Raw genomic sequence first — 26,265 nt, forward strand, 5'->3', positions numbered from 1 at the left:
GGCTTGTCACAAATATCCAGAAACCAATAATTCATTCTTCCATTTTTCACACGACATAATTTGTTGGCACAGTTAAAACTAGTTATTTTATACAAAACATTAATTGGAATTTCTGTATTTTGACAAAACGTTGTTGAGGAAAATGAAAGTTCTCCATTGAAAATTCCGGCAATTATTAAATGATAGACGTATAGCTACTAAGATTAGTCCGAGTCTTGGTGGTAGCAGTTTCCTAAGTATTATCTTTACACGATTTTCACATTAATATCTGAATATCTGCAGGTTTTGGACTACAAGCTATCTTTCTTACTCGCATTAAGAAAAATCAAATAGAAATCTGACGCAAGAAAAAAAGATTTTTTTCCACAAAGCTTTCAACAGCAAACGAGAGCTCAATATTAGGAAGAAAAGAAAGCAAATAAGCACACACACAAAAAAGTTCTTATTCATTCAAATCAGGCTTTATTACACAATATTTACAAAATATTATTTGTGTATCAACAGGAAATGCTGTTTGAAAACATATTAAACTAGTAGTCTTCAAAACGGAATCTTAATAAATAAAAAAAAAAATTGCTTTGAAGAAAGAATCAAAAACAGACACTTATCATAATAATGTAAACACACACATTTCAGAGTATCAAAGACGCCTGTTTAATCAAACTTTAAAAAAACTTTGTCAATAAACCAGAATTAAATTATTTTTACACTCTAAAAGACAAAGTTTCAGTAATAAAACAGGAAATAAGCACAACATTGTTTGAGAATGGTCATTTACGTAGGTAACACTATATTATGTGTTTTAAGACTTAGTTTTAGTACTAATTCTAAATTGAGTTGGTTCGTCTCCTTTCTAACTCTTTTTTTTTTTCCGACACGAAATGCGGCAAATAGACTCAATAAATGAAAACTAACTCAAGTACAGGCATTATTAATATTCTATTTTGACAAATAACATTATTTAACCGTTCATCCGATTTAGGATATTTCTATCGATCATTACGAGGGGTGATCAGAAGGTAAGGTTACAAAGCCTACAGTGAGGCTTGTATATATTATTTCATACAACCAATACAGCCAACAGAGAATATATATATTAGGTTATTTTTCGACATAGTCTCAATATCGGTTGAAGCAGTCATCGCCTCGTGAGGTGAGTGTAAAGATTCCCTCCTGGTAAAAAATCTGTCTTTGCGTGTTCAAACACGTTGTCACAAAGTGTTTCATCTCCTCGTCTGAAGCGAAGCTACGGCCTCCTAAGTGCTTCCGAGTGACATTCCCAATTCTGCCATCAAATGCCGTAACATGATCGTGAATGAGCTCCTCTACGTGAGCTGTGTTCAAATCTGTCGATGCCGTGCTGGATCGGCCATTGCTCCTCGTCGGTGACGTTTTGTCTACCAGCTGCAAACTTTCGATACTATTCTGTGACATGCTGACGAGATTCACCCACAGAAATCGAATAACTGACAGGACTTCTTCGCAAGACCAGTTTCAAAACTAGTTGCCATTTGTATTTACCTACAACTAGCGCTGTAGGTGGCGGGTGGCTAAAACCCTGCATAGTTGCTAACTCTATGTATTAAAATTACCGCACAGTCTTCATTCCTTTATAACAGACGAAACTCCAGAAATATTGGTCTTGTAACTTTAGTTTCTGATCCTCCCTCGTATTATTTATTTATTTATTTATTTTAAGATATTATTCTTTTATAAAACAAATTCAGAATTCTCGATAAAAAGCATTTCCATGAATAAAAAAATTTTTGCCTGTCATTTTACCGACAGCTCCTTGTTTGTATAAAATAAATAGGCTTCTTCAGTAAACTATATATTTTTCGTGAATTATTTAATGGTACTGAAATAGTTAATCTATTTAATAAAAACATAATGCGCTACATTAATTTTACCAATAATAAGATTATTCTTATTTTATTCAAAATGAGACTTTTCTCTGGCACACAAACTTAATTCTTATGTAATATTTAAATACAAAACATGTCATTAAGCAACAGATTTTGACCACCACTAGTGATACCATTTTACATTTTTTAGTAAGAGAACAAAATAAAGAAATGATGGGGGGGGGGGGGTCTCTTTTCAGTGTTCGTATAATTTTTCTTCTGTTTAAAAGTAATCAATCTTAGATGTTAGAACTTAAAAAACAAAATTAAAATTTACCTATCGGAGTTCTTCTGATTATCTCCCTTTGAAGGACTACTGCAGGACGAGTTGGACTTGTAGTCTAATGTGGCATTCTTTGGTACATCTGAAACAACAGAACATGCATATATGATCAGTATTGTTTATATGTATATTCACAATCATGTAGTTATTTTACAAAATAAACAATAACGAAAATATTTTCACAATTCTTGCTACAATAGTAATTAAAGGTTTACGATAGCGATTTAAAAAACATGTAAATAAGTTCATGTGATTTGTTCTTTTCCTCAGTCAAATTCAATGTCAATGTCCAAATATGAGGTGAAAAAGCTAAAAGTGTCTTAAGGTTAAAGTTGAATTTAGACATTAAAGATCTTATGCAGAGTCGTTTCGACGTATGATTAGCGTCGTACTAAAGGCCTGACTACTGTAGGAAACATATGTTAGTCCAACTCTTTAGTATGTCACTAATCACGCGTCAGAACGACTCTGCATACGGCGGTAAGAGTCTAAAAGTGTTTTAAGGTTGAAGTAGAATGACATTGAGAGGCTACAAGTGTCTTAAGGTTGAAGTAAATAACATTACAGGCTAAAAGTGTTTCAAGGTTGAAACAAAGTGGCATTAAGAGATTAAAAGAGTTTTAAGGTTGAAGTAGAATGGCATTAAGAGACTAAAAGTGTTTAAAGGTTGAAGTGGAATAACATTAAGAGGCTATGGACCATAGGGAGCGGAGCTAGGGAAAGGAAAACTGAAATATAAGAGAAAGACAGTAATGACTGTGAAACTGAATATCTCGCAAAGAAGAAAATAAGAAAACTAAAATTAACTTACCAACTATAAGAACGACAGACAATTCAATATAACCTTTATGCAACGGAAAGCTGCTCTAAAAGGAAATAGCATATGGCACCGAAACAATGAGATTCCGTGGTAAAGGTTTTATTGTGTGTAGTATATATAACTGGAAGAAAAAACCGCGTAGTTGGCGCGGAAATGTAAACAAAACCAGTTGACATGTGTGCTACAAAATAAAGAGAGCTGTGGTGTAATGTGCTATGCTAAGGAACACAGGGAGCAAAAGTAAAGGACCGTATACACGTAAGAAGTGTGCAGATAGCGTGATATGTAAAGGCGCGAGACGGAACCAGTGCTAGTAGTTGTAGTGATAAGTGCGAGTGTGAGCGAATATTGGTGTTTGTGTGTAAGAATTCGATCACAAAGATCAGGTAGTGTCAATGAAAGCAGAGTTGGCGGTATTATGGAGGCTGAAATGTAAACGTGCATCATGTGTACAAAAGCCGTAGTTGTGAAATTCTTAGCAAATGTGTTCGGTATCTCAAAGGAAACTCCAACGCGGGAGCAAGATCTTCTTGCGGAACGGATTTAAAGTTACGTGAGAAAGTATTTTTTGTCGATGAGTTTAACACATTAATGATAGACGTCGATATCACAGATGTTGAGGATATTGAAAGCGATTTCGGCAATGACTCAGCGTTACCAGAAGAAATGACGTTGTTGCCAGAACGAAGTTCACCAGGCATTGAGATTCACGAAAGCAGTAGGTCGTTATATGCTCCATCACCACCAAAGAAAACATGCACAAAATTCTTGGACAATTATTTGACCGATGCATACAAGATCTGGACCAAACAACAAAGAGGCACGGAATCTCCCCAGCTATGTCCTCCTGGATTAGCGATTGCCATATCACCGCGTCTGAAAATCGTTATTGTTCTGGCACAGAAAAGCGGAATAAAAACTAAAACACTCTTCAAGAATTGGAAGACACAACGCCTTGCAGATACCGACATTCCTTACAAGCACGACTTGATAATACTGTGCGTGAGCATTTCATCGCAATGGGATAACACTATGGAATTATTCACAACTGCACAACACGCATCTGGAGGACGAATATTAAGGGAAAAAACTTGATCCACACAACAACTTATCACTCACAGCGTCCAAATCGCGCGTCAAACGCTTCAAACGATATATATATATATATAGCTTTGAGCAAGATTATACGTAAAGTTAGCACGAGAGTCAACGTTGATGCCAAGCTGTTTAAACAATCGCCGTAGGTTTGGTAAGTACACGAGTTACTTAGCACGAGTTACTTCAGAGTAGATTATTACTGCAGATCAGTTTAGATTTGCTAAAGATTTACGTTCTGGCAGAACATTTGCCACGAAAGTCAGCAAGACAATCTTTGGTGCCATGGGTTCAATCATTGCCACGACGCATTCATTCATATATGATTACGCTGGTGTCTGGAATGAATGGCACATTGCTTCCACACAGGTGTATTTTTGTTTTGGTGCCCAGTGGTTACTTCTCAGCGAGCATGGTCATTAAGTTCCCTAATGTGAAAGCACATGCAAGTAGATCAGCGAATATGACCAAATGTGATTTGCAAATCATCCTGGAGCAACTCTAGTGGCACGATTTGCAGGGTAAAGGATCGTGTTTGCTTTTGGTGGCTCCTGGGCAGCAAACAAGAAGGATGATGATCTTTACAACGTGACAGTTCCTGTCGTCGTTGAGTTTTATAAGAAGTTGTGAACCTGCGAAATGTACAGGCCTTGTATAATTTGCTGATGTGTTTCATTAACCCAGAAACATAATTCCATCCAAGATCATGGCTAAATTCATCACCGATACATTGGTCTTATCACTCAGAATTAAAATATGGCAACAAGATACCTTCCTCCGCCTTCAGTCATTAGTTCATTACCAATTTTCCGCAAGATAATTCAAAAATTTGATTCGCTTTGTGTTCTTTGAACGTAGCTTCCAGTGAACATCCCGGGACATTCCAAACATCTTCCAAATTTTGTTTCGAAACAAAACTGCTACAGGGACGCGTGTGACTAGCTTCCTTCATCCGCAGTCTTCCTCTATTTCTCTTACCTCGCGTACGATATTCACGCACGAATATCGTCAACTCTTTTCACGCATGTGAAATAAATCTTTCGTATTGTCTTTGTGTTACTTATGCATTTTCCTAGCATTGAAATTGCTATTCATATGCTATTTCTGACATATTAACTTTTTGCTGAGTTGGAAACATTGCGTTCGAGATGGCAACCCTGTTTATAGTCTTTCACAGTTCTTGCTGTCTTTCTTATGGTTGGTAGATTACTTTTGGCTTGCTTATTTTCACTCTTTGCTAAGTTATTCAGTTACACCGTCATTACTGCCTTTCTCATTTCGGCGGCATTCAAAGTTCTTTCTGCCTTAGCTCCGCTCCCTATAGTCCATAGCAGCTTAAATTTTAGTGATCCCCATTAATTTTCATGCTAAATCAGTTGCCGTATGTTTCCTTCGGATTTGCGTGACACCCGTATGAACTCTTTAATTGTGAGTGGTCATGATTACTATGAGCTTAGAATTCAATTATCAGAAGGCCATGAGGACGAGTTAAGTTGAATGAAATTCATACTATTCTCAAATAAAGATAAAAACAGGAAAACTTTATTTCACTCTCAACACTCTAACACAATTAATATATTTGAGAGCTATTTATATGTTATCATTAACAATAGATTGAGGTCTGATTAGAGAGATTTAGTCAACACAAAAGCGAACAGAGCACATAATACGAGAGCACAGTTTTAGTACAAAAACGCTCTCTTCCAGAAAATTAATTAAAAATAATAATGTATTTGTATCTTCATGTGATTGAAAGTTTTCTTTTCTGACGGAGAATACTACCAGAATTATTGAATATTATGTGGGTGGGTGTACAGAATAGAGTTAAACTGTGAAGCTTTTGTAATGGAAAATAAAACTTTATGGGAGAGTAGTTGTTTACAGACACGCACAAACACACACATTCTCTCTCTCTCTCTCTTTATCTATCTGGCTAGAAACTAATAAAGCAGCATGCGTAATACATGTAGTAAAGTTACGGCCTTATTTACCATTTTCTTATACACACACACCCTTTCAATACATATTTTCCTGACGCCTCAATGGAGTCAGTTCGTTATTATTGGTCAACTGATACAGCTATCAGAAAAGAAATTTCCACAACACTAACCCAAGAAACACAAGATCGGTAATGTCTAAAGTTTTGCAAAAATACAGAAATCTATGTTTTTGAATTGCTACATTATATATATATATATATATATATATATATATATATATATATATATATATATATATATATATATATATATATATATAAAAGACATAATGATATTTCGTTTCACTTACCATGCCGTCTTCTGGGAATTGAAGGAATTGAATAACTGGAGAGAGGTAAAGAAGAAAAGGTTCAAAAGTTTAAAATGTATGAACTTTGGAGACGTGTCGTCGTGCGTATGGAAAAATCGATTTGCCTCTAAATTGACAACGCTGTATCACCATATTACATACTCAACAACGTCATTCACATCTCCCGTACCGATTCTTTGTTGTCAGTTTGTGACTATGTAATATTTATAGACACGCTTTCCTTATTTGATGTCGTAACTTTGTTCCACGTTCTTGGGAAATGTACATCGCACTAAACTAAGGGTAAAAGAAACTAGTGTATTGAGGGAAGTATGTATTTCAATGATACCAACATGAGTTTTACTTACGAGCGAGGCTACATGAAACGTGAACTTAAAACAGCTTAATGTAGGATCCGGTCCACATGAGCTTCCACTGGGAATCGAACCCGGGTCCCCGCGCCAAAGGCGCGTACGCTATCTACATAGCCACAAGCGAGCTTTATCTATATAAAAACAAATTTAATATACAGGATTTTTTTTTTTTATTTGAACTGCTAAATATCTGAGAAGGGAAATCCATCTGTGATAAAATTAGCCCCCCCCCCCCCCGATGGATAGTAGAGGCATCTTAAATGCCAACTACAATTACCATCGCACACTGCATCTAATTGCACTGCCACATCTGAATTATCCGAATGAAGTAGAAATCTTCTACGCCACGCTCTACGAGTGAAGAAAACATTTACAGTGAGTTTAAAGGAGCGTTAACCAACAGATGGCTGCGCGTTTCTTCCATCTTTCCAATGCATTTTGTAGCAAAGCGACAATATTTATCAGAATTTATTCCTTTCATTTCATATAAGGAATTACCCCCGCTAAACAATGCCTGCCTACGGATGAGTACATTCAAACATACGTTCATAGAGAGAGAGAGAGAGAGAGAGAATGTACAATATCACATATTAACAATAAGATCAGCATTCTACAGTAAAAAAAAAAAAAAAAAAAAAATACGGATAATATCCTGGATAAGAGGGCCAATACATAAACAAGTGATAGAAGGATAGAATAGGTTAGGTTAGGGTAGTTTCTATCCATACATATCTGGCCTCTATTCAGCACTTAGCCCGAAATTAGAAAATACAATATAATATTGTGAAATCAACTTCTCTTAGCCAATATTGGTTTCACTAAAAGCAAGGCGACAAACTTGTATGTGGATTTTGGAAAAGAAAGTACCATAAAAATAAAATACAGTAGAGCGTCGATTATCCGAACGTCGGTCAACCGAACGACCGCTTAACCGAACTGTGTACTCGCTCGCACCTGTTACTCTCCCACCCTACCATCCATCATCCCCCTCACTCCCAAACCAAGTTTCCCACAGTAGTCGCCGCACTGAGCCACCGCTGGCGGAACATTGCTTCTAATAGGGCCTTCATAAGGCGCTGCTGACCGGCCAAGCCGCCAGTCGCTGTGTTTCAACAATCAGCACACTTCTGTCGGTTTGGCACTGGCTGTAGAAGTACAATCCAGTACAATACAGTACTGTTCGCCCATTCGGCAGAGACCTCCAGTTGGCAGAGTGCCAAGGAGAGTCTATGTTAATGAAAGGAGAGAAGTGTAAAAGAAGAAGAGGAAGGAAGGCATTGGTTATTGGCGAGGGTGGTTTGTTTGAACAGTGTTACCAACCCGGCATCAAAACTATAGCTGATAAGATTTTATGAATAATAAAAAAATGAAATCTTAAATTTTACGTCCCACGCTTATGCCTGCTAGGCTAAAGGAGACTAATGATGAGAAATGAATGAAATGGTGGAATGAAGAAAGTGAAAGGAAACGGGAGAACCAAGAGAAAACTCATGTAAGTATTTCTTCACGCCAGCACTGGTTGACGGTATTGGCTCCATCTTATTAAAATATACACAAAACAACTCACGTACACACACACAACACACACGCGCAAGCATAAACACGAAACAGGTGAGAGAAAGAACTAGAAAAAACAGTAAACTGCTCAAGCACAAATGTATGTCTACTGTAGAGAAAGACAATAGATTATGTCCTCGCGCGAGTCTTTTGCGCAATCAACCGAATATGGAAGCCCCTAGAAACACAAAGCAGGCTGCATTTAAAATGCGCGCGCTCTATTCACTGCGTGACATCATCGCCTGACTATAATGTACTGCTGATCTGGATCCAATTTATGTAGCTTGGCAACTATGTTTAAACTTCCAGCCTTCTTTCTCTCGCCCCCAGAGTCGCTCCCAGAGGAGAAAACGAACACTTGTTGCCTGTACCTACAAACACCTATTTTTTGTTTTGGACTGTTCTACTTCTGTCATGCGCAGAAGTGTCGAGAGACCTAATGTCCGCGGGTAAACAGTACAGTATAGTACAGTACAGTTCGATTACCCGAACAAACCAGTTTTCCGAACACCCATGTCCCCCAATTACTTCGGATAATCGACGCTCTACTGTGCATCTATTTATTACAATTAAATGATTATCATCCATGCAAATTAACGAAGTGTTAGTACAAGAGAGGTATGCAAGAGCAACCAGTTAATTCCCTGGCCAAAATATAATTTAAAAACCAAATAAGACGTGATATTATTATATTGGTGCATTTACATACACTTCTTACGCTCCCTCTTCTACAGCTTTAATGTCAACAATTCGTCAATCTGCACCTTATTATCTACGTATTGTTTTTGTACTTTATAAACAACGCATAGACTGAAAAATATTTCTGTAATATATACGGTACCTATATGCATTGCATATAATGAATATCTTAGTTTACCACCAACATTATCATCATAGTTTTGAAAATTCAATATGCCAGTATAATTTTGTAATTATCTAGGAAGTGAAGATGTATTCAAGGGTAATTAGTTACGTTACGTTATTACTAATACTATACTAACTGGTTGCGAGTTAGTATATAGAAAATGCTACAGTGTATTCTTTTATTTTGTTTATCATTTCTTCCTTCATTACCATTTGAGGTAAACAAATAGTTGACTCTTCTTCATAAGACTATTATCAGTCAAATAGGTAGGTGCACCAGCTTTCTAGCCAAGTGTGCTACTAATGCTAATTGGTCAAATGTGTACCTCAAACAGAGGATTTATGATTGAAAAACAAAATAGAATAAGATACAGGACACAATCGGGAAGAATTGACACAAGTCGGAAAACAAGTCAAAATCAGGAAAAAGTCAAAGTCGGGAAAGGAGTTCAGACAGGGAAAGAGGGCGAAAAGCCAAGGTGAACAGGGCAAAAAAGTAGAGGGAAGTGTGAAATGAAAATAGAAAAGGGAAAGAGTAGAAAAAAGAAGGGAATGTATGTGCGTGTAGCATATTTGCGGATCCCAAACGTTTCAGCATATCCTCTGATCTGATTGGTCGATACAGATGCGATATCACAAGACATGATCTAAATATAGCACAAAGTAAACGAGAATTGTTGTCGGCTCTGGTAGCCGAGTGGTTAAAAACGTCAGCTGGTGTCGGTCCTGGTAGTCAGTAGTTGGCTGCTGGGATTTGTCGTATACAGACGCATAGTACATAGTGCTGAATCTCAGAATTAATATATTCGTAACTAGGGTTAGGCCTAAATAATAGGCTTATAAACAAGTTGATATAAATTGAAAATTATTACAGGTAATTGTTATTTAAGGTTTACTTATACCTTCTTGCATAAATATGTCAGTAAAGCGTGTAAATACACTGAAATTTGATTTTGGAAAAGTTGATCAAAGGCCAAGTTCAATTAGTATACATGATTGGTTATATAGTAAATTTCATTTTCCTGTAGATGAGGTTTTGAGTATTGAGGTTGATGTATATAGAAAATGCATATATGTTAAGCTAAAATCGTGTTCCTTATGTGAAAGAGTGATAAATGAATCAAACGGAATATGTACCTTTGTTGATGATCAAGGTGAACATGAAATAAAGGTTACATGGGCAGATTCTCAGATTGTGACAGTGAGATTACATGTAGTACCAATGGAACTATCACATGATGCAATTCAAAATGTTATGAGTAGCTATGGAAAAGTGTACAGTATTAAAGATGAATTGTTTTCTCCCGAGCATGTTTATCCAATCCGGACAGGAACAAAATTAATAAGAGTAGAATTGAAGAAAGATATCCCATCACTTGTTTACATTAACCAACAAAAGTACTGGGTAACATACCCAGGACAACAAAAAACTTGCATTAGGTGCAACTCAACCTTGCACTTAAATTCTGAATGTCCTCAGAGGATTAGGCCAAAAAATGTAGTAGAAAAATTGAGCTATTCTGAGAAACTGAGTACCGGTAATTTTTTGACAGTACAAAGGACTCAACCTAATAATACCGTACCACAATTTTCAAGTTTTAGTATTCCCACAGCTTTGAATGGTAGTGGCCAGGAATCAGTGGATTGTGACATGAACATTGATATTACTTCAGAAATAACAAAAAGTGATAATAGAGAACAACTTAAGATAATAGTTGAAGAGGATTTCCCTCCTCTCCCTTCAAAAGCAAGCAACGAAAATGAAAATGATCCAGAATATAGTCAAATTAATTCTGTGGGAAAGAATGCTAATAATCAGTCTTCATGTAGTGAAAATAATGTATCTCTCAGCGATTCAGGAAATGTTGAATTAGAATCTGCTTCCACTGGACAAGGAAACAATTTCCCAGGAATAACAGTAGATATTCTTACACATAGTACTCCTCCTATATCTAGTAATGTAGAAAATCCAAAATGTAAAAGTGAAGAAGTTAAAGTACAAGGGGAAAAAGATCAGGAAGTTCAGGGACAAAATGATCAACAAGTGCAAGGACAAATATGTCGTGCCGGTACGGTGATTACCCAAGATGAAGATCTTAAAAATCAGTCCAAGTTACAGGAACGAAGAGGAAGGAAACGTTTAAAAAGAAATGAATTAGCTCAGAAAGTAATTAAAACAACGGTAAGTCGTGAGATAGAAGTAACAAGTATAAGCGAAAATGATCCATCTAATCTGTCATCGGAAGAAACATGAGTAAATTTAAAAAGTGATAACTGTATAGATTTAATACAATATTATGTGATGAATATGTAATGTATACGTTTTCTTGCTTAAAATCATCATAATTAGACTTCATATTCCAAATTGAAGACGGAAATTTTAAAAAAGTGAATTACGTGCCTTGAAACTATGGAATGTTGTTGTTATAATTTATAATTTACTTAATTAGGTTGATTTTACACAAAGTAAATTACCGATAATGAATTATTGCAATGAAAATATGTAATCAACAGGACAATTTGATGAAATTTCATGAAGGGATTTCTTTGGCTATCTTATGATAAACGAGTTCTGTAATAGTAAAATAATATTGTTCAGCGCTTCACAAATACCTGATTTTAAAGATTGATTTTTTATTTAATCATTGATCACATCTTATTAACAGAATTGACAATTTGTATCCCTTTAATAGCATTACTGGTTATGAATGGAGATTTTAAACTATGTGCATATACGTAATTTTCTCTTCATCGTTGGCATGTCTTTAACAATCGCTACAATCAATATAAATAATTTGCAATCAAATGTCAAGTTATTCTCATTACGTGATTTTTTGTTAAAAGAAGGGGTAGACTTAGCCTTATTACAAGAAGTCGGCTTACAATATTTGGATTTAGGGAAATGTTATACTGTTTATAATAATTTCAATTTTAATGGTACTGGTACGGCAGTAGCTGTGAAAAATAATGTAAATTTCTCACCTACTCTATTCCACCCTACAGGAAGGATAATCAATGGAAGCATTGGTAACATACAAATTACAAATTTGTATTCACCGTCTGGTTCGCAAGCTAGGAATGCACGTAACATGTTTTTTGCTATTGATGTAGCTGAGAGCTTAGCTCCAAATCATGAATATTTTCTCATAGCTGGAGACTTTAATTGTGTCTTGAGGGCTGAAGATCAAACTCCAGGATTTAATTATAGTCCTACTTTGAATGAATTGGTACAGGGCTTACACCTTCAAGACAGTTGGATATATAAAAATCCTAATATACGTGGTTTTACATATATCCGTAACAATTGTGCATCAAGAATAGATCGCATATATTTGTCACAAACCTTAGTTAGAAATCTCCTTTCTGTGAAAATAGTTCCTACTGTATTTTCTGATCATCAAGCCTATATTGTTTCTCTTCGAGCTCCAGGTCTAAAGATTGAAAGAGGTAGAGGGTATTGGCATTTTAATACATCTCTTCTCGATGATAAACTTTTTTGTGAGGAATTTCAAAATAAATGGAAATATTGGGTGCTTCAACAAAAATATTTTCAAACAATAACGGAGTGGTGGTTTCAGTACCTTAAACCTCGTGTTGCGAGTTACTGTCGTTGGTTTTCCTCGGAGAAAAGCAGGGATCAACGAAAACTTTATTATTTTTACTATAGATGCTTGAGTGAAGCACAAGCTGCTGCGACACATGATCCAAAACATATCACAGACGTTAAAAAGTACAAGGCCAAATTACTGAATATAAACAGGCAACGGATGGAAGGTATGAAAGTTAGAAGCAAAGCTCCTTTCATTGATCCTGAAGAAAACCCATCCTTGTACCATCTGATTCAAGAGTACAAACGTGGCAGTAGAAAATTAATTACTAATATAAAAGATGATGAAGGAATAGGTTGGAATTCAATAGTAGATATCAAAAGAGTTTTCCAATCATATTATACAGAATTATATGGAAGATCGGCTTTAACAGTTATTCCAGAACATGTTATATCTCAGATTCCCTGTGTTTTAGATTCTGATACGGCGAAGTACATTGAATCACCTTTTAGTGGAGATGAGGTGCGACAAGCTGTTATGACTGCGTCAAATGGAAGATCACCTGGAATAGATGGTCTTCCTGCTGAATGGTATCAAAAGTTTTTCCCGATAATTGGTGAAACTTTAACGAAAATTGTAAATGAGCATTTTAGTGAAATTCCAACGTTGAAATATAAATCACCTGGAGTAACTGTTTTTATTCCAAAGCAGGCTAATCCTACAAAAGTATCTAATTATCGACCAATTACGCTAATGAATTTTGATTATAAAATAATGGCACGATGTTTAAATAAGAGATTAACCAGTTATATTGACTTGTTAGCGGGACCCTTTCAATATGCTTGCGTTGGAAAGAAGAAAATATATCACATTTTACAGTGTATAAGAGATGTTATTACTATGTTCGAAGATTCCTCAGGAAATAATGCTCTGTTGTCAATTGATTTCCATCAGGCATTTGATAGGGTTAACCACGAATATTTGTGGCTAGTATTAAGTAAACTTGGCTTGGGCGCAAGATTTATTAAGTGGATTCGCGTGCTTTATGATGAAGCTAAAACCAAGTTAAAAATTAATGACTTTTTTACGGAGCCGGTTTGTATTAGAAGAAGTGTACGTCAAGGATGCCCATTAAGTATGACATTGTTTGTAATATCGTTACGTCCGCTGTTAGACAGTATACATAATCGCCTTCAAGGTATTACTTTCAACAATCGAACTCTGAAAGTGTGTAGTTATGCAGATGATGTAACTGTTTTTCTTAATAATCCTTTAGATCTTTCTACATTACAAGGTTGTCTGAATGAATATACAGCATATTCTGGTGCGATGATTAATATAGGTAAAACTCAACTTCTCCCGCTTGGCACACAAACACAGCAAAATTACTGTGGATTGGTAACTGTATCTTCATATTTGAAAATTCTTGGTGTTAAATTTAATTCTCGAATCAGAGATACTATAGATCTAAATTATAATACATTGCTCAATAATGTACGTCAAGTTCTACAGATGAATAAGTCACGCCAATTGTGCTTATTATCACGTGTATATTTCATTAATAATCATGCATTTTCAAAATTATGGTATATTTCACAGATTCTTCCAATGCCCAATATATTAGCAAAGAAACTTACAAGCGTAGGTAATTGGTTTCTTTGGTATGGACATGTTTTTCGTGTAAGGTATCCGTACACATGCTTACCTAGAAAAAATGGTGGTCTTGGTCTTGTCCATGTCGAATACAAAGCCAAAGCCTTTTTCAATCATAGAGGCATACAGAGCATGATGAACGATTCTGCAGGAATAAGTTTCGAAATTCTAACAACTCTTCTTAAAAACATTGGAATTAATTTGCCAGTTAATATTCAAGTAATTCCAAATTATTTCTGGTATTATAAAGATGTTGTGTGTGAGTACCTTTATTGTAAGGCTGAGTTACAAGATAATCAGTTGAGCTCAGTTAAGTCTCTGTACATAAAACTTTTGAAAAATCTTGAACTCCCGCCTTCTAAATTAACAACTAAATACCCTGATGTAAATTGGACACAAGTGTGGCAGAATGTATTTTCATCTCATGTCAAAATTTTACTTCAATCAACGTGGTATGCTGTAGTAAATGATATAGTTGACACAAATTCTAAAAGACATCGTTTAAAATTCGGAGATACGAACAGCTGCATGCAATGTGGTCAAGTAGATGATATAGAACATCGTTTAACAAATTGTACTGCAACAACAGAAATTTGGAATTGTTACCAGAAATTAGTTAGTAAAATTTGTCGTACTGTTCCAAATATGGTGCATGTTCGAACATTATTAAAACCAGATATTAAGCTCTTTCCAAGAACTAAGAATAATGCTGTTATGTGGTTGGCTGCAAATACTGTGCATTACATGTTATTATGCTATAAGAGTCATCAGCAACAAAAGTATTATGACTACATTTATGATCAATATCGTCATTTTCCACCAGTTAGAAGAAAAGAATTATTTGCAAATTTCCTAGAAATTGTTATAAAAGATTGGCTTTCTTAACTAAATATTCCTTATACAAATACTTTTCTTGACAATGCATGTTGTTAAAAGATAAAGTGATATCCTAATTGCTGAGTTTGCTACGTATGATCAAGAGCTATTATAAGAGTGAAATGATTCTATTTTTGTGATTTTTATATTTGTTTTAAATACTTTTATTGTTTTGTAAATGTATATAAATTGTTAATAAAAGTGAATTAAAAAAAAAAAAAAAAAAAAGGTAGTCGAGTGGGTTAGCGCAACATACTACTAAGGAATATCGTTGTTCGCGTGGGTTCAAGTCCTGCTTTAGGAAAGTTTTTTTTACTAATTTAAAAATTTTTTTATAATACTTCTTTCGTTAAAATAAGATTAAAATAATATTGAAAAAGTGAAAAAAAAAAAAAAAAAAAAAAAAAAAAAAAAAAAAAGTGGTCTAGCGTAACATGCTAGTAACGAAAATGTTTTTGGCGAGGGTTCGAATCCTGCCTATTGACAGTTTTTTTTTTACTACTTTTAAAAATGTTTATAACACTTCTTTCGTTAAAATAAGATTAAAAATAATATTCAAAAAGTGATTTAACGATCATTGTTTTAAAATTTTCATTAAACTTCTTTCATTAAAATAAGTTTGCCCTTGTACTATATAGATCCACAGCAAATGTAGTAGTAGTACGTTTGCCCTTGTACTATATAGATCCACAGCTAATGTAGTAGTAGTTCTAGTAGTAGTAGTAGTAGTAGTAGTAGTAGTAGTAGTAGTAGTAGGAACGGGTTAGAAGCCCCGCAGGGGTTGTTTGGATTATGTTCTCGACATCAAATGGGCAAGAATGCTGAAACGTTTGGGATCGGCAAAAATGCGTGCGTGTAAATGTAACATAAAGTGTAAGTGTAGTGTAGGTGTATCACTGGGCCCACTTAACTCCTTCCTCTTGGAGCACTACTACCTACGAGGCAGTCACTATCACAGCCGCTGTCGAACTCAATTGACTCAAGTATGATATTCTTTTCATTTCATTTCATTGGTCTCCAATTGGATACCTTCTTCATAGGCTCGAACTTTTGGTTCCAGTAGCCTTTTTCCTAATCATGTGATAAATATAACTGAAAAAATTAAAGAAATAACTTTATAGCTTCACATGAACCATTGCACTTTAGAATCGCCAGGAATCAAAGAGTTAAGTTCTGTTGGTCTAATTGTCTTCAAGAAAATTGTTGAGTGCACCAAATTGACACAGTAAATTTGATTTAGTGTAATAGCTTATGGCTTAGAAATTGTGATTTGTGGAAGATAATTGTTTTTGTTTGTATTACTTTTGTTTGTTTGATTGAGGGATATTGTTAATATTGATTGATAACATTGCCATAATACTTCTGATAACCTTCATTAATTATATTTGTCTTCTCCAAAAATGTTGATGTATTGCCTTCCTTTATTCACAATTAATATTTTTCTAAGATTTCTCTTTGAGTATATATGATTTAATATACATAATTTATTTAAATGGATTATGTGATTTATATTGTAACTATAATTGATATTTAAAGATTTATTTTTGTTGATTGAAGAAATTGTATAGTTATGGTGATTGAAAAGCCTTCCAATCATATCCAGCAATTATTTGTTTTATTGAAAAGAGATCGCATTCAAGATATTGGTGAATTTGTTGCAACAGTTGTTTTCTAGTTTTAAGTAATTCATATTCAAAGACTATATGATCAACAGTACGTATTCCATTATCACACCAATAATGATAAGGATTTTTCATTTTAATTTGAAAAAGTTTTGTTGGAGTTAGTACTGTTCCAAATAATAATAGCAATAACTTCTGTAGCAAATAACTGATTTTGATCTTGTTTATGTTCTGACTACTTCCAAAGATTTTATTTGTTTATTTCTCACTATTGACCAATAAATTTCCCAGGTCGAATAAGGTAATTACTTTTCATTTCTGGATATCCTGTTCGTACTCTTCGTTTGTAATATACCTGTAGCTCTGATAAGGGATCTTAATAGGATAAGTGATACCCTCTATGCACATACTTTAAGCACTAATATCAACCGTACAATTATTTTAAATTCCTACATGTGATATCACAAAGGTCATATTGAATTACAACAGTGTTAGTAGTTAACAAACTCTACAGTGCTTTAATATTCAGTATATATCTCATATCCTGTGCATTCTAATCGGTCTTTACTGGAGAATTTAGAATACTCAGAAAGAGTCCGTGGAGATACAAGCAGATAGCAGATTTTATTTTATTTAAAATAAAGCAAAGCTTGTTGTATGACAAATTATTTATCCTCAAATATAGATAAAGAATTTAGTAATTTGTTTCTAATATGTGGCCCCTGCTGACTTCACCTAATACATTTATGTGAAAGTACAGTAGGAAAGTTAAGGAAATATGTTACATATCTTTGGTCATATTTTATTTTATAATGATGATTGTATCTTCATGATTCTTTTTAAGTAACCAATTGAGATTTTGATCAGAGTGAAGGCCCCTTTTCACCTAGGGCCATATGCATAGTCGACCACGTAGGGGTCCCCTAGACGAACCGTACCTGTGGGCTTCCTCAACCTTCCCCTTGACTGTGCAATGCATAAAGCTTCCAAAGTGATCCCTCAGGTACGGTTAACACTGAGAGCTGATTGGTCTAGTATACCTCGAGCGAGGCTAAAATTTTGTCAAAAAATAGTTGAAGGTAGAACTCCGAAACTCAATTCTACTATGATAAAGAATTAACATCGAAGCAGCAACTGCATGGATACAACGTATGCTATATCAAAAAAAATGAAATAAATGTTGTGAACTTTGTTCTTGCCAAGGCGGAAAAATAATGGTGTAGATTAGGAATACAGATCTTTTTTTTTTTTTTTAATTTTCAGATAAAGTCTGTTAACTTGAAAATAGTTATAAAGTGATATAGAAAAGCGGAAAAATATCGGTGTAGATTAGCAATACATTTCTTTTTTCATTTTCAGGTAAAGCCTGTTAACTCGCAAAAAGAAATATGGATATGTAGCTAGAAAACGTGTGAGGCTGTAGCTTTACAATAGAGATCCCACTAGAAATAAATTACATATACACTGTAATTTTTTTGGACAAAATCAGCCCATAGTATTTTTGTGAATGTATTTTCTAAACAATTTGCCAGTAAAAGTTAACCTTAGGAGGGCATAAAAGTTACGTCTATAAATACAGTATTTTTGGGAGGATATTTCATGCAAATAACGTAAAACTTCTCATCTATTTATTCCTAGAGTGTTATCATCTAATTGCGTACAATTGTATAAGACATACCTACATATAGTAAAAGCCAGACGTCTCAAAACCACGCACCAAACTTTGCAAGCTGCTTATTACAAGCAATTTTTGCATCTACTACGGTTTAATGCCAAGGTGAAGCTGGAGAGCTACAGACGAGGTCCGTCCGTAGGGAACGGGCGAGTTTGCGATGTTGTGTAAATGAATTAGGGGTTCACTCGAGCAGACACTTTTACGAAATAGAAAATTTATAGGTAAAATACGATGTGAAGCCCTACATTTTTCGTGAAGGAATGAGTAATTACCATCAATGGCAGCATATTGAAATGATTTAAGTGATAATGAAAGTATTGTATGTGTAAGTGTGCTCTTCCACTATCCTCGTATATACGTATATCCCCATCGCTGACGCGCCTGCTCTCTATGGACGCACCCGCTCACTATCACTCGGAGCCGCCTGATGCGCTCCAACCATAACTCAGTTAGGTAGCATTCGTGCTTTTAGCCACATAGCACAAATTGATTCGTATCTTATGTACTGTAGTTTTTATGTTATACACCCACACTGTATTTATACTGTGCCCTCCTGAAGTTAATCTGCAAGTAGTAATGGAGCTTTTCATATAGACATACTTTGCTAAAAGAAATACAAAGCTCTAACCTAACCTGAAAATGTAAGAAATGTGTCAAAATTTGATAGAACTGTTTACTCGAATAATGATCAAATTAGTATAAAAAATACACATCTATCTGTAGTAGGTGGTCACTAGAACCTAGTTTTCCATTATAATTGCATAATTATGAGCCATACTTCTTAACACTGTTTCCATAATCACGTGAACCGATGCATACTTTGAGCAATTACAGCGCGTCGATAAACAGGAGTTCGATGATGTCCACTTGTCTTTCCTTATACGCATATCACCAACGCTAATGTGCCTGCTTTCGCGGACAAAATCATGTGTGATCCCTCAAATTGTGCCCAGCTTGGAATCGGAATAAATGCAAACTTATCCTGTGTTGGGCATGGTTTTTCGCACTTATTTATTTATAATATATAAGTTTGCAAGCATATTATAAATGTGTACGCAGCTGGTGGTCAGGTAAGAAACCAAGAATGCAGAAAACGTTAGATCATTAGTGAAAAAAAAGGGATGTTAGTGCTCCTCAACTTTACCTATGCTAACCGAGATATGTAAGAAAACACCAACAGGGAGAAGGATGTAAAACACATTAGAATAACATTTTCACGATGAAATATGTGTAACTATTGAGTCAATTTTTCCCATGAGTGATGATTTCAGTTTTTTTTCTTTCTTTTTTGCGATTTCAATATACTGCGGATGAAATGTATTAGTAACGAAAATACTGAGAATTCACATTGAGCACGATAGGCTATGTGGTCCTGAGGGAACGTCATAGTTCTCGGGGAAATCCCCCCCCCCCCGGTCGATCCTTGAAATCACCACTGGACCCCTAGAATCAATTCTGAAGCTATTCTACAATCTAATCTAAAATCTACTTCAGTACCAATACTATAACAACAAGTATCTCTCGCTTATTTTATTTCAGGTAGAAGTTGTTAGTCCACTCTTTGACCTTGTATTCAATATTTGCACGAGCGGAAGCAAAATATCCTGCAATCTTCTTTCAGGAATTGGTATATATTTTTAAATTGGATGCCATCAATATGTCATTTATTATCGCTTAATCAGCTCAACGAATTCGGTAAAGTCATTAACATACTCAAATATTTTGTCAGCACGGAGCATATGCATTTTATACAACAACAGAAACTGCTACGGGCTAGCAAAGGGTGCGTTGAAGCACCCCTAGCCATTTCCTTGACTTACGGGAAGGTTGCGGGCTTGTTTGACCCTGCGGGAGAACTCTGCAACGCAAATTATCACGTGTCCCGTACGTAGCCCCTAAGTAACCCGCAGAATAACTATGCATACGGCCCCTAGCCGCCTAAGCCCCTCCCTTAATCCGGCCCTGGTCGAGTCGGTGGGGTGTCTTGCAAATTGCAATGTAGTTTCCAAGGATCTTATAAAATAGAGGACCTGCCCTTACAACAAAATCTTGAAGTCATACGTCAAAGTTTCGCCACCCCTACTCTGCCCACTCCGCCCAATAGGATCGCAATGTTTTGAGCCAACAATCATGGCGGAAACAAAAGTAGCCAATCAGACGATAGCGGAAACGAGAGTAGCCAATCAGATGTGCCGATGCTTCAGATCCTCTACTTATAACATCCTTGGTAGTTTCAGTTTCAGTTATCTCCCTTTCGGAAGATTTATAAAGAAAGTCCCAGCCGTAGAGCCTTGTCGACTATTTCACTAAATTTGTTTTAAATCAAATTTGTTTGAAGTAAGCATATATACTAAAATGACACGTGCCAAAATGGCCGAATTTGCCTGTTTGAAATATAATTGTTTATCACACTGTTAGTGTAATAAGAAAGGATAAGCGGCGCATGAATATATTAAAATTGAAAAACAGTGTATTAAGATTGTCACAAATAGTAAAATTGTCAAAAGTAAGGAATTATAAATAATAAAAATTGAGAGCAAAGCTCCCCCATACTTAGTGTTTATAGCGCCATCTCTTATCCCCTTGCAATGTATGAGTGGAAAATCTTCATTGAAATCAGATGAAAATCAATTCGTGCACTTATTGACCATAAAATAATTAAAAAGAAGAAAACATCATACTCGGATTGTTAGGAGTGGCATATCATTGTTGACCTCACGCATATTTATGAATAGAAAATACGCTATACTTCCTCTTTTACTTCCAAACCACAATTTCATATTGATATTCAATTTTAGAAAAGGTTTCATTTTCACATGATAAAATTATATAATAATTTTAAGATGTATTTTAAGATCTTTCATTCCCTGTTGAGGCCACTACTGAACTTTGTCCCACGGGAAACATACATGTTAAAGACTTTTCAATATATATATGAATACAGTGGCAACAAATCTTGTTGTGTAAAATACTACTGAACTAGATATTGAGGCTAGTTTGATATTTGCATGGGTTACCCAAGAGAAAATAACTAACATTTAGTTCTTGCAAGATAGCCATATTATCTTACGGTTTTTGAACACTGAGACTGGATTATTAAAAATACGTAATAGAAAACTTGCGATCATGTGGTGTTACCGATGGTTCTTATTGTAAAATGAACATATAATAAATAAAATTTAAATTTCTACTGCTTACGAGTTTTGTAACATTAGATTATACATTTTTAGTTAGTATTGGCCCTAGAATGTTAAACGTGCTACTTAACGTTAAAAAAAAAATAAAAAAAAAACTACATTCGTGGATACAATAATTTAAAAGGCAATGACTTTTATTTACTGTTGAAATCGAATTGTTCAATAAAACACGTAATTCTGTAATTTTGAGATGATAATAGTAAACATTAACCCAAAAAGATTTCCAAGAAATTAAAATATCACTTCACAATAAAATGTTCCCTTAGGCTGCTAACACAAAAATAAATTTAGCAACATAGGAATAAAATTGTTTAAATACGGCAATATACAAGTATATACAATTTGGACAATAAAGTAGCTCGTAGACGCCCAAACGCACAACATTATACTTAACCTTAGGTATACGATTTACTTGATAATTTTGCGCATGCTTCTTTATCATCGCATCTACCTCAGATCGCCAATGTATGTCTTATGGGAAACAAGAGGTTCTACAAAATTGGAGAAGTTGGATTTTACTTTACTAATAACTTTGACAATTATTAAACAACCCTCTTGTATTTTGTACAAAAAAAATATTTCAACCTCTACAATTCACTTGTCTGCAATGAGCTATAATTTTGATAAACTTACCTGTAGGTATATACACGTTGCCTGATGGGGTCCTCACCAGACAGGAAGGTTCGAAATCACCGTCTCTGTCGGCGGGGTTCCCCATGATTCCCGTGGTGCTCCTTCCGTTGAGGCGACTCATCGAGGGATTTCGAGGGGGAACATCGGGGGGAGCACCATCTAGCAATCCTCCTGGAATTAAAAGAACAAAAAAGAAAGATTATCATACTGATGTTAACGCCGCAAATAGGAAGATTTAAAAAATAGAATAGTACTTCATTTATACATTATTTAACTCGATACCAATATAAGGTCAAAATATGGTAGTCATGCCTAACAAAAAACCTCGAAGACTTGGTTTTGTCGTTTTCAACAGTTCTCTACTTCACTACTTTATGAAGGTTTATTTGGATATTCTTTAGTGCATACTCAAATATGCAGATAAACATTCAGTTGATCTGCCATCAATTTCCGAAATGTAATTATCCAATCATAAAATAAGGCTTATCAGAAAAATAAAACTTAGCTGAATATAATTGCAATTTTCAATTATATGCATATTATGACATAGAAATACGTAATAAGTTGTTTGATGTGGTTCATGCTTTGAACTAACATGTAATATCATGTTTCGATTCCCGACGGGAAAATTATTTTTTCGTTGTGGATCCACTATCATACAGTCATTGGTGGAACTATCTGAATTATTAAGATATCATGAACTCCAGGTTTTTTTTTTTTTTTTTTTTTTTTTTTTTAAATAGAAGTATTGATACTCAGAGTGGACACTCGGACCATGCATCACTCAGCTGAATGCGCACCATTTGCTTGGTGGTAATCTTTCGTGAGCTGTAGCACTAGGGAGATTGGTTTACCAAAGTTTGTTCATATTTTCTTTCTTTAGGAGGGCCCGGCCCCCCTAGACCCCCTGAATACGGGCCTGTGCTGTATGTACTAATAATAATAGAACTAAATTTCTTAATGAAGAACTAAGCGTTGAGTAAATGCTGTATGTACTAATAATAGAACTAGATTTGTCAATGAAGGACTTTTTCTTCGCAATCAGCAAACTCACAATTATTTTTACGTGTAAAATAATTTGTGGGTACTATATTTCTATTTCCTGTAATAGACCAAAATAGATTGAAACTAGTTATCTTTAAGGAAAACATATATAATTTATTTTTTAAAATCAATTACAAGTGCAAATAAATAGGCATAGCAAAATGAGTTCTTGTGCATAAACTAATGAAATATGTTACAGTACATGTATATACATATATATAATAGTTATATTTTTTTTATTGACATCCTGAATTAACGTTGTATAAGCAAACATAAAATGTACAGTATTTGTCCTCATGGAAACCAGTACAGAAAATACAGTCTCTCTACTAGATGGCACTACACATGTTTTTGTTGTATTAAAATATTCAATTCATTAGCCTCAGTTGCTGCAAGCGATCATCAAAGCCTGCAGAAATGCTCTAAGCGTTTTATATATATATATATATATATATATATATATATATATATATGACAAAAAATATATTTGCTTTGGTCCAACAATAAAGTTAATTGTGGAATATTCCCAGCGGAACTAAATTCCGAGTAGCTGTGTCAATATAATGACGCTTTCTACTCATTACTTCGTCATACGCAAGTCTCTTAGTACACACAATCACAAATAATAGCTACTGCTTCTATTGAACATTAGTACTTTATTTTGGAGTAATTCTAGGAACTCAGACTTCTGTCACCAATACGTCATATATTTAATCATCTTATATGTTTCTAGTATTTAAGAGAAATTCGTGGTCAATTCAGAAGTTTTATTTAATTTCAATATTATTACGAAGATAGAAAATTTTTAAAAACCGATCTAAATATAAACAGAATACAAGAATTTAGTAAATAGCCTATCTAGCAAAATAAAGAGAATCACATTAAATTGCGATTGGTTATGGAATTTAAATAAAACTCAAAATAAAATTCTCCCAATCCCTACCCTAATTGTATTTTGTGATTACCAGAATAATAGTGTGATTACCGTGTGGTACAACTCACGTGGTCCGAGATGACAGCACTGACCTCGAGAGTAAGAGAGTGGGTGGCTGTTCTGGGAAGCGGACTTGGTGTGTAGTGGTTATTGCATCAGCATGGTATACCGGAGGTCCCGGGTTCGAGTTCCGGTCCAGTCAATTGCTTTTTCACTTTTTACGTTTCTGACACGATTGACTGACTGATTGCTTCGTATACGATTTTATCATCATTACGCAAATTCAATAGTATTTTTTTTTTCAAAATTACTAAAAATTATTAATATTTCAATACAATGAAAATTATAGTAGATAAAATACAAGAAATAAACGTAAAACAACTTTACTAAAATTCATTAATATAGAAATATGTTGAATATTTATGTTATCTTTTATCTTATTATGTTATCTTTATATAATCCAGTGGTGTACACGGAATTTCATCACGGGAGTGGGTGAGTGTCAAGCTCGCCAAGTTTATATTGTTTGAGCAATTTTGTATACACATCTTAACATGGTAAATGTGTATTCTTATATCTTGTTGAAGGGAGAAGGGTTAAAATCTGGAATCACCTTGTGTATGTCACTGTATTAATCTATATATTAAAATGCTAGGTTTATCTGTTTGTGGCCAAGAAAAGTTTATACAGTATGTTTGTGACCAATTATTTTGACAACGATATCTCGGAAACCACAAGCTCTAGAAAGATGCCGTTTTCACTGATCGATTGCAAATTTTGTATAGATTGTTCAGTTCCAATTGAATATTTTTTTTTAAAATGGCAGTTATTTCTTGAGTACATTCTTTAGGGGTGCACTGGAAGGATTGAAATTTTAGAAAGTAAAGCATCATATCCTACGGGTTATACATCCCAATACCAAACATTTGTGTACGGGGTTAGTATATCTCTCGGCGTTTGCCTCATGTCCACATGATAATGGGAAACGAAGGATAACCATTTTTCCAGTCTAAGATGAATCTTTATTGTTTGGAGTGTTTTGCCCAATGAACACTATATACCACTGGCATTATAATTGAGTCGTCCAGTTAAAAAAAAAAGGCTCTTGTCCATTTACTGAAAACTTTAAAAAAATGTACGATCTGCATGTTTTGTAGAACTGGGAATACTTCAGTGTGTTCATGTGAAACACTCGAACATCCTCAAATAGAAAAAAAATATTTCCAATCTACAAAACGCATCGATCCTACAATTTTTCTCGGTTTTGTGGGATTTTCTGTAAATGGACAAGAGCCGTTTTGGGCCTGGACGGCTCAATTAATTGTGTGTGTAATATATTTGCTTATTACATGCTGCATGCAAGAAGAGAGAAAACACTGATCATACACGAATTAAAAACTCCACCGGAAGTAGGCTCAAATCTTGCAAACGGTACGAGTTATTGAAAAAAATAATCGAAAAATCTCCCCTTTATGGTACCTCTTGACAATTTTTATCAAGACGTTCTTCACTTGTGTCTGTAGAGGGACATGTACAAATGATATGAAAAATGACAAGGAGATTCATGTTCATATGTGAATGATGAGTTGTGTAGGGAGCGCAGGTTCAGCTAGTGTATTATTGAAATTAGTACTTTTGAGTACCATGAATAAGAGAATTTTGAGAGAGAGAGAAAAAACACGCTGTGTTTTAACAGGAATTTCATATAGACTACGCATTTCTATTCTGAAAATAATTGTTTAAACCTAAATTGTTTAAGTATTTTGTGTTCTGGCTCCCTTCATAATAGTTATTGTAAAGCACTAGCTTATTTCAACGAAAATTTTCTCCCCCTTGCTTGTATACCTTTTCATTATCCACCCTCATCATTTCTTCTCTTTTGCTATAACAAGTCCTT

The 26,265-nt window shown here is 34.7% G+C and overlaps 1 protein-coding gene across 2 annotated transcripts in view; it reads right to left on the reverse strand.

Annotated features, from left to right (window-relative positions):
• Ten-m (teneurin transmembrane protein Ten-m) overlaps window positions 1-26,265 on the reverse strand; it is a 121,494-nt gene that overhangs the window by 73,056 nt on the left and 22,173 nt on the right. For both annotated transcript variants that reach the window (XM_081738286.1, XM_081738287.1), the window contains exons 2-3: window positions 22,391-22,561; window positions 2,182-2,269 (exon numbers count right to left, since the gene is read on the reverse strand). In XM_081738286.1, coding sequence (XP_081594412.1) covers window positions 2,182-2,269; window positions 22,391-22,511 — 209 coding nt within the window. In that variant the 5' untranslated portion in view covers window positions 22,512-22,561. The remainder of the gene's footprint in view (window positions 1-2,181; window positions 2,270-22,390; window positions 22,562-26,265) is intronic.

This window comes from Thermobia domestica, chromosome 14 (genome assembly GCF_964235325.1).
Source record: "Thermobia domestica chromosome 14, izTheDome1.hap1.1, whole genome shotgun sequence".
Taxonomy (NCBI): Eukaryota; Metazoa; Arthropoda; class Insecta; order Zygentoma; family Lepismatidae; genus Thermobia; species Thermobia domestica.